The sequence below is a fragment of the Dromiciops gliroides genome, chromosome 3, assembly GCF_019393635.1.
Source record: "Dromiciops gliroides isolate mDroGli1 chromosome 3, mDroGli1.pri, whole genome shotgun sequence".
NCBI classification, from domain to species: Eukaryota; Metazoa; Chordata; class Mammalia; order Microbiotheria; family Microbiotheriidae; genus Dromiciops; species Dromiciops gliroides.
In genome coordinates, this window is record NC_057863.1 from 668,400,519 (window position 1) to 668,410,061 (window position 9,543).

At 50.1% G+C, this 9,543-nt stretch overlaps 1 protein-coding gene across 1 annotated transcript; it reads right to left on the reverse strand.

Annotated features, from left to right (window-relative positions):
• Positions 1 to 501: 501 nt before the first annotated feature.
• LOC122748471 (olfactory receptor 10AC1-like) lies at positions 502 to 1,491 on the reverse strand. Its single transcript, XM_043994101.1, has one exon. It carries the CDS (start codon positions 1,489 to 1,491, stop codon positions 502 to 504), a length of 990 nt encoding a protein of 329 aa, XP_043850036.1.
• Positions 1,492 to 9,543: the final 8,052 nt, after the last annotated feature.

The following is a 9,543-nucleotide window of genomic DNA, read 5'->3' on the forward strand; positions in this document are numbered from 1 at the left end:
ATGACCACCCCCAATGCCGGTCCCTTCCCTCTCCTGACGCTCCCCTATCTACCTTGTCCACAGCTTGTTCGTACCTAATTGTTTGCCTAGTGTCTCCCCGGTTAGACTGGGAGCTCCTCTGGGGCCGGGACCTTCTTTGTACCCCCCAGCACTTAGCAGGGCGTCTGGCACATAGTAGGTGTTTAATAAATGTTTATTTCCTTCCTTCTGTTCTATTTGGGGATGAGCTCCTCGGGAGCAGGGGCTGATTGTCTATTACCATTCTTTGTACCCCCTCTTCCCCCGCACTCGGCATGGTGCCTAGCCCATAGTAGAAGCTTGATAAGTGTTGATTGATGGATGGATGGATTGACTGCCTGCTCGACTGCCCGACTGCCCACGACAGCGGACCCCTCCTCTGTGTTGCTCAGAGCTAGCAGCCAGCTCCTGCCGGTCCTTTGGGGCGAGGGGTTCCCTTAAAGCCCCCCTCCCGCCCCCGGGGCTGGCCGCGGAGCGCCCCCCTTAGCCCCGGCAGCCCGGCCCGGCCTGGCGCCGGGCCGCCAGCGCCCGGCGCAGGGCGTCCTGCATATCCCGGTTGCGCAGCGTGTAGATGGCCGGGTAGAGCAGGGGCGTGAGGTAGATGTAGACTAATGAGACCAGCTTGTCTTGCTCCGGCGAGCGGCCCTCGAGCGGCCGCGCGTACATGGCTGTCGCGCAGCCGTAGTGCAGCACGGCCACGGTGAGGTGCGAGGCCACGGTGGCCAGCGCCTTGCGGCGGCCCTGGGCCGCGGCCCCCGCGGCCCCCGCGCCCAGGATGGCCGCCAGCACGCGCGCGTAGGACAGCAGGATGAGTGCCAGCGGCAGCACCAGCAGCAGCAGGCAGGCGGCCAGCAGCGCGCGCTCCTGCAGAGCCTTGTCCCCGCAGGCCAGCTCCAGCAGCGCGGGCAGGTCGCAGAACACGTGGTTGACCAGGCGGCCGCGGCAGAAGGGCAGCCTGAAGATGGCTGTGGTGAGCGCCAGGGCCAGGACGGCGCCACCAGCGCAGCAGGCGGCCAACAGCCGCCAGCACAAGGCCGGGGTCACCAGCTGCGGGTAGCGCAGCGGGCGGCAGATGGCCAGGTAGCGGTCCAGGGCCATGGCGGCCAGCAGCAGGCACTCGGCGCCGCCCAGGGCCACGAAGAGGCCCATCTGGGCCGCGCAGGCGGCGGCCGGCAGCGGCTGGCCCCCGGGGGGCAGCAGGAAGCCGGCCAGAGTGCGCGGCGTCAGCACCAGCGTGTAGGCCACCTCCACCGCGGACAGCGAGCCCAGGAAGAAGTACATGGGCGTGCGCAGCGCACGGTCGGCGGCCGCCAGGGCCACGATCAGCCCGTTGCCGGCCAGCGTGGCCGCGTACAGGGGCAGGCCCAGCGCGAAGAGCAGCGCCCGCAGCCCCCGGGGCCAGCCCGAGAAGCCCAGGATGACGAAGTCCCGCGGCGGCCGTGCGGTCCAGTTGGCCTCTGGCCTCAGGCTCATGGCGGGGGCCCTGGGGAGGAAGGGACACAGGAGCTGGCCGGGGCGCGGGAGGGCCGCGGAGGGGGCTCCAGCGGATGGGGCGCGCACCTAGACGCGACAAGAGCCTGGACACTGAGAGCTGGAAGGGGCTGGGAGCTCCCCGAATCTGCGGCTTTCCCTGCCGCGGGGGTCTAGACGCGGGTCCGAACTTGCCCAAACTGCCCGTGTGCATGCACGAACAGTCCCCGGCCAGATTGAAAAGGAGTCCTCTGAATTCTCGGTTCGAGACCCAGCTGTCTCCGGTCTTGCTGGGCGCCCCCAGGGTCCCCGAGTGGGGGCGTTGGAAAACTCCGCCGCCCTCCAGTTCAACCCCCTGACCCACTAGCGGTCCGCCCAGGGGCCTCTGCTTGCACACCTCCCAGGATGGGGAGCCCACCACCTCCCCAGGCTAGCCACACCCCTCGGTGCCCTCGGGCACCGGTCAGGGAGTGTACCTGGGGGCTGCCGAAGCCCTTATTCCCACTCCCCTCCGATTCTCCCCGCCCCGCCCCCACGCCAAGGCTCCATTCCTAGGTGCTCGCTTCCCTGCCCTCTTCCATCCCCAGAGTTAACGAATTTGCTTTCAACTTACCCCTTTCCCTTTCCCATCGCCTCCATCTTGGGTTTGAGCTTAATCACCTCTTACTGACCCTGTCCTTGCACCCATTCCCCTGACTCTGGTCCCTCACTGGTGGAGGTGAGGGACTTGGAATACTCTTAACTCCCCCCCCCCCCCCCCACGCAGTAATCGCTTGTCCTCGAGCTTCAATCCATGTCTACCACCTAGTCAAGATTCTGGTAGCAGTTGTCTACGGACCTTCTGGGGGGGGGGGAGAAGAGAACAACCGTTTATTAAGCTCCTACTATGTGCCTGTCACTGTGCTAATCAAGCCTCAGACACTGCCTGTGTGACCTTGGGCAAATCACTCAGCCTCTCCCTGCCTCAGTTTCCTCAACTGTAAAAGAGGGATAGTAACAGCACCTCCCTCCCAAGGGAACTGTGCTAATATCTGTCAAAAGCTCTTGGCACAGTGACAGGCGCACAGTAGGGACCATATACATGTTTACTCCAGCCTCCTTCCTCCCCAAACCCTCCTCACTTCCTACTTTCCCTATTCATATGGAGGGCACCATCATCTTCCCAACCTGGGAGTCAGCCCGGACTCCCCACTCTCTCATTCATCCCATATAATACGGTGTCCAGGTCTGTCCCTAGACCCTTCACAGCATCTCTCAACTAGGCCCCTGGATCTCCTGTGAGACTGCCCCCACCCTCATCACCTCAGGCCTGGATGATGGCAATAGCCACTAGTGGGTCTGCCTGCCTCAAGTCTCTCCCCTCTCCAGTGCATCCTTCATTTAGCTCAGGTCCAGCCTGGTCACATCCCAGTCAGTAGACTCCAGCAGCTCCTCATTGCCTTGAGGAGCACACAGAAAGCCCCCAGTTGGGCGTTGAAGCCCCTCCCAGCTCCCTGGCCATCACGTGACTCTCAGTCCCATGACGGAGCCCCCTGCCTGTTCTGCTCCAGGCATTTTCTTTTCTTTTTTTTTAGTGAGGCAATTGGGATTAAGTGACTGGTCCAGGGTCACACAGCTAGTAAGTGTTAAGTGTCTGAGGCTGGATTGCTCCAGGCATTTTCAATGGCTTCTCCCCTTCCTTCCAAGCTCTCCCTCCTCTTCTCTGTGTCCTGGTCAGTCCCCTGGCTTCCTTTAAGTCTCACCTGAAATCCCATCCTCTATTAGAAGACTTTCTTGATCCCCCTTAAATCTAATGCCTTCTCTCTGACATTATCTCCAGTTCATCCCATCTACAGCTTTGGGCACATATTCAACTTCATGTTGTCTCCACTATTAGTCTGTGAGCTCTGGAAGACAGAGATTGTTTTACCTTTCTTTATATCCTTAGGACAGTACCTGGCACATAGTAGGTGCTTACTCAATGTATGTTGACTGACTAACACTTCAACCCTAGCTCTTCTTCACACAAACTGCTCTCTAACCCTAATCCTCCCCCAACCCAAGGATAATACTGGACATTGACTCTGTTTACAAGGCACTTTTGGCAGGTAAAGTAAAGACTTGTCTAAAAGTGAAATAGGCTACCTTGAAAGGTAATGAGGTCTTCAAAGGCTAGCCGTCTGTTTGTGGTGGGGATTCCTTTTTGACATAAGGTGGACTAAATGACCTCCCAGACATCCAACCAGTAATGACTACCACTCAATGGATTCTTTGTTTTTTAGTTCCTCTTTCTAAAATTTTTTTTGTCTGTGGCCTAACTATTCTACGTGACCTCTAAGGTAAGTCCCTTTCTCCACTAGATCTATGACCTATGTGCTTGTGAGTCTATGAGCTAGGTAGAAAAGACTCAGAGGGGGGGACGGGGTGGGGGGGTGGGGGGCTGATGGCTCCATTCAGGTATTTGCAGGGTTGTCCCGTGGATTTAACTGGTTCTGCCTGGGGGAGGTGATGGCTGGGGAAACATTGCCACGATTCTAATGGAGGAAAAGCACTTTGATGAGCAGAGGGATGGCTCTTCAAGCAGGGGCTAGATGACTGCCCCTAGGCTATGCTACAGTGAGGTATAAGTTGGACTGGCTGGCTCCTGAGCTTGCTTCCAGCTCTGACTGCATGATCCAATCAATTCAGTAAAAATCACAGACAGGTCCGAGTGGTGAGCACCGGACCTTAAATGAAACTGGTGCTTAATAAGCACTGAAATAACAATACCAAGCCAATGCAGAGAGCCCAGCAGGACTGACATCCCCTTCCCTCAGCTTGGGCTGTTTATTTCCCTGATCTATTTCACTGTGCTCAATAGGGATCTGCTGGCCCTTACAGAGGGTCTGTGCCACACTCAGCAACGGGACATGGTCCATTTTTATTTCCTCATTTCTTCCTGATCCCAAATGATGTTTTTGAAAGACATTTGGGTTTGTCAGGAGCACCTCATCATGGGGACAGCCTCCAGCAGACCTCAGCAGACATGCCTGCTCCTCTGTGCCTCAGTGGGTAGGGGCGCTCAGTGCCAACTTGTGTCTTCTCGGAAGGCTTGACTTGCTTCTCTGCCCATTTTTCTAGTCCCCTCCCCACCTGCACGTGCCCAGGGAGCCCAGTGTAGAACATTAGTCCTAGAAGGGGCTTTCGAGCACAACCTCCTCCTGTTGTTACAGATGGAGAAACTGAGGCCCACAGAGGGCAGAGACTTACTTACTCCAAGGGCATTCTGGGAGTGCGTCTGAGCTAGGTCCTGAACAGTCCTCTCCTGTGCTTTTGGGAGTTCCATGCCTGGGTTCAGTGAATGGTATCAGGTGGCTGGCACTGGAGCAAGACTTAGCAAGGGCAGGGAGATGAACCAAGAAATTACCTGGACCCTGAATTTGGCATCAAAGGTACTCATGCCAGGGTCCTTTCACCCATTCTCTGGTGGCTCTTCTTGCTCTTACTGGTGCCAGCCAACCTGGCCTATGGCAAATACCATATAGGAGGCAAATGGATCCAGAGGCAGAGACAGGAGAGACAGAGAAAGTGATAGAGAGGAGGGAGGAGGAAGAGAACGAGAGAAAGAGTAACAGATGGATGCAAAGAAGCAGAAAGATCAATGAGAAAGACAGGGAGACAGAAACGAGAGAGGATGAAGGAGTCAGAGGGAGGGAGATAAGGGGTGATATACAGAGAAACAGATAGAGTGAGAGACAAAGAGGGACACTCAGAGAGAGTCATAGGCAGAGAGAAATAGTGGGGCAGAAGAATTGGGAGAGAGAAGGCACCCCTGATCCAAGGCTCTCACATGGCAAACTGTGCCTAGACCTGGTGTGGGGGGGTGCTCTGCCTGTTCCCTGTGTCTGGCTGTGGATAGGTTTGCCAGGAGCTGACAGCATGGACAGCACTGCACTCATGGGCACTGAGACCTCCCCAGAAAGATGCTGCTCACTGTCTCAGACACCCCACCTTTAGCTCCCAGCTCCCCACCAGCCCTGACCCTCTATCCTTACCTCTCTCCTCTTTCCCCACCTTCAGCCTTGGCCACCTCTGGCTTGTGTCCCTCAGGCCCTGCCCTCAGTGGGTGGGGAGCTTCTGCTCCAGATTGGGTATCTATAAGAGCTACCCTTCTTGCTCCCCCCCCCATCCCAACTTAGCTCATTGTCCCCTATGCTTCCCCAGGGTCTGGGGAAGTCTATGGGCTTAGGGACTCAGGGGGGACTTAGAAGGGGAGCAGGCAGGGGATCTTCCAACCTCAATTCCCTGGATCTCTGGGCAGAATTGGAACCACTAATGAGCCCCCTGGAGCCTTGTTAGGGGCCCTGTCCCCAAGGCCTCATTAAGACCTATGGGACCTGGTTGGACCCGAGGGGCTGGAGGGAGAAGGGAGAGAGCTCAGGGAATCAGGGTATTCCAGGATTGTTGGGACCTCCCAGTCCCTGCCTCTCCCACCATCTTCCTTCCATCTAATCTAAATATCAGTCCCAAAGGTATCAGTCACCAGGATGTCCTAAATGGTCAGACAGTCTTCAACCTCTGTGCCCGCCCCCCCATCCTTCGCACGGACCCCTGGTGCTTCCCCAGTGCCCCCTCGAAATATGTCTCCCCCTTCCCAAGTCTTTGGATGGTTCTCCATGGCCTCCCAAAGAGATTTTAAATGACGCTGACATTCGAGGCCACCCATCATCTGGTGATCACCTTTCTGAGTCCTGGGAGTTCGCATTACTTCCTGTCCCAGACCCTGAGCTCCAGCCAGACTGGAGGACTGCCTCTGTGTTGTCCCCTCCCCCCACTCTCTTTGGCTCATACAGTGCCCCTTGCTTGTCAGTCTCTCCTTGGGGCCAGCTCCTCCATGAAGTCCTTCCCAGGCCCCCAGTGTGTTCCTCTTCTAGACATTGTAAGCTCCCCATGCCCAAAAGAGGGGCTGTCTTTCTTATCAGGATCCGAAGGAGACAAGAGATTTAAAAGGAACAATAGAGACCAATGGGTCCAACCCCCTTATTCTCCAACATGTGAGGAAACTGAGGCCCCCAAAGAGGCAGGGACTGGTGTATGAGGTGATACCACAGGGCTGGGATCCAAACCCAGGGCAGGTCTATTCATTCCAACCCCCGAGGCATCTTCCAACTGTGGCTGCTTTCATGTACCCAGTGGACATATCAGAAACATTTGCTATCGAGCTGAGTTGGACACCAAGGGAGGGAGCAGTGGAGTGAGATGGAGTGAGCCCAGTACTGGGAGGCAGGTGGGTTGTGTGGAAAAAGGTTTTCTCAGAGCCTTTGGACAAGCCCTGATTCTCTCTGCACTTCACTTTCCAACCCTACCCCACTCCAAATTGAAAGAACTGAACTCAATATAGTTCTTCCTAACCAAAAATCATATAATCCATTTAAACCTCAGTTTCCTCCTCTGAAAGATGATGATAATAATCCTTGTATTACCTGTCAGCTAGGTTTATGAGAGAAGTGTTCTGTAAATATATATATATATATATATTTTTTGTGAGGCAATTGGGGTTAAGTGACTTGCTCAGGGTCACATAGCTAGTAATTGTCAAATGTCTAAGCCCAGATTTGAACTCAGGTACTCCTGACTCCAGGGCCAGTGCTCTATCCACTGTGTCACCTAGCTGCCCCTGTTCTGTAAATCTTAAAGGGCTAAATCAATGAGACTTATGATTACTCACCACCTCCACCTTCCCTGCCCTGGTCAATAAGAATCGTGTAGCATATTTTATCATTACTTCTGTGGAAATGTGTGTTGATTAGAGTTCTTTCAAATTTTTTTTTATCTTTACAATATTGTTAGTGTCTGAAGTATTCTCCTGGTTCTGCTCACTTCTCTCTGTATCTATTTTTCTTCCCACATTTCTCTAAAATCTTCATTTCTTTTTTTTTTTAACATTTTTATTTAAAGTTTTGAGTTTCAAATTCTATCCCTCCCTCTTTTCCTTCTTTCCCTCTCAATCCCTGAGACAGTAAGCAATCAGATATGGATTATACATGTACACTTATATAAAACATTTCCATATTAGTCATTTTGCATAAGAAGACTCAAATAAAGAAAAAAATGAAAGAAAGAGTGAAAAATACCATGTTTTAGTCTATATTCAATCAATATCGGTTCTTTCTCTAGAGGTGGAGAGTATGCTTCATCACTAGTCATTTGGGATTGTCTTGGATCATTGTATTGCTGAGAATAGCTAAGTCATTCAGACTTCTTCATCAAACAATATTGCTGTTACTATGTACAGTGTTCTCCTGGTTCTGTTCACTTCATTACACATAGTTCATGTAAGTCATTCCATGTTTTTCTGAAATCATCCTGCTTGTCATTTCTTATAGCACAATAATATGCCATTACAATCAAATACCACAGCTTGTTTAGCCATTCCCCAATTGATGGGCATTCATTTGATTTCCAATTCTTAGCTACCACAAAAAGAGCTGCTATAAATATTTTTGTACAAATATGTCCTTTCACATTTTTCTGGATGTCTTTGGGATATAGACCTAGCAGTGGTATTGATGGATCAAAGGGTATGCACAGTTTTATAGCCCATTGGGCATAGTTCCAAATTGCTCTCCAGAATGGTTTGGTCAGTCCACAACTCCACCAACAGCAGATTAATTTCCCAGTTTTCCCACATCCCCTCCAACATTCAACATTTTCTTTTTTTTTTTTTTGGTCATATTAGCCACTCTGATAGGGTGATATGGTAGTTCAGAGTTCTTTTAATTTGTATTTCTCTGATCAAAAGTGATTTAGAGCTTTTTTTTTTCACATGACTATAGATAGCTTTGATTTCTTTCTCTGAAAACTGCCTGTTCACATCCTTTGACCATTTATCAATAGGGAAATGCATTGTATTTTTTATAAATTTGACTCAGTTCTCTATGAGAAATGAAGCCTTTATCAGAAATACTTGTTGCAAAAATTCTTTCATAGTTTTCTGCTTTCCTTATAATTTTGGCTGCATTGACTTTGTTTGTGCAAAAGTTTTTAATTATATAATCAAAAGTATCTATTTTGCATTTTGTATTGGTCTCTATATCATCTTTGATCTTCAATTCTTCCCCTGTCCATAAATCTGACAGAAAAACTGTTCCATGCTCTCTTAATTTGCTTATGGTGTCACCCTTTATGTGTAAATTATGTACCCATTTTGAGCTTATTTTGGCCAAATAAAATAAAGTGTGAGGTGTTGGTCTATACCTACTTTCTGCCATACTGTTTTCCAGTTTTCCAGCAGTTTTTGTCAAATAATGAGTTTTTGTTCCAAAAGTGTGGATCTTTGTGTTTATCAATCACTGGATCACTGTGGTCATTTACGATAGTGTAATTCATATCCATTCTATTCCACTGATCTACCTCTCTATTTCTTAGCCAGTACCAGATTGTTCATTAATTACCACTTTATAATACAGTTTGAGATCTGGTACAGCTAGATCACCTTCTTTTACATTTGTTTCATTGATTCCTTTAACATCCTTGAGCTTTTGTTCTTCCAGATGAATTTTGTTATTTTTCTAGCTCTATAAAATAGTTTTTATTGGTTTGGCACTAAATAAATAGATTAATTTAGGTAGGATTGTGATTTTTATTATATTGGCTTGACCTACCCATGAGCAGTTAGTAGTTTTCCAATTGTTTAGGTCTGACTTTATTTGTGTGAAAAGTGTTTTGTAGTTGTGTTCGTGTAGTTCCTGGGTTTGTTTCAGCAGGTAGACTCCCAAATAATTTATATTGTCTATAGTTTTTTTACATGGAATATCTCTTTTTATCTCTTGCTGTTGGACTTTGTTGGTATTATGTAGATATGATGATGATTTATGTGGGTTTATTTTGTATTCTGTAACTTTGCTAAAGTTGTTAATTTCAAGTCATTTTTTAGTTGATTCTTTAGGATTTTCTAAGCATAACATCATATCATCTGCAAAGAGTGAAAGTTTTGTTTCCTCCTTAGCTATTCTAATTCCTTTAATTTCTTTTTCTTCTCTTCTTTCCATAACTAACATTTCTAGTACAATATTAAATAATAGAGGTGATAATAGC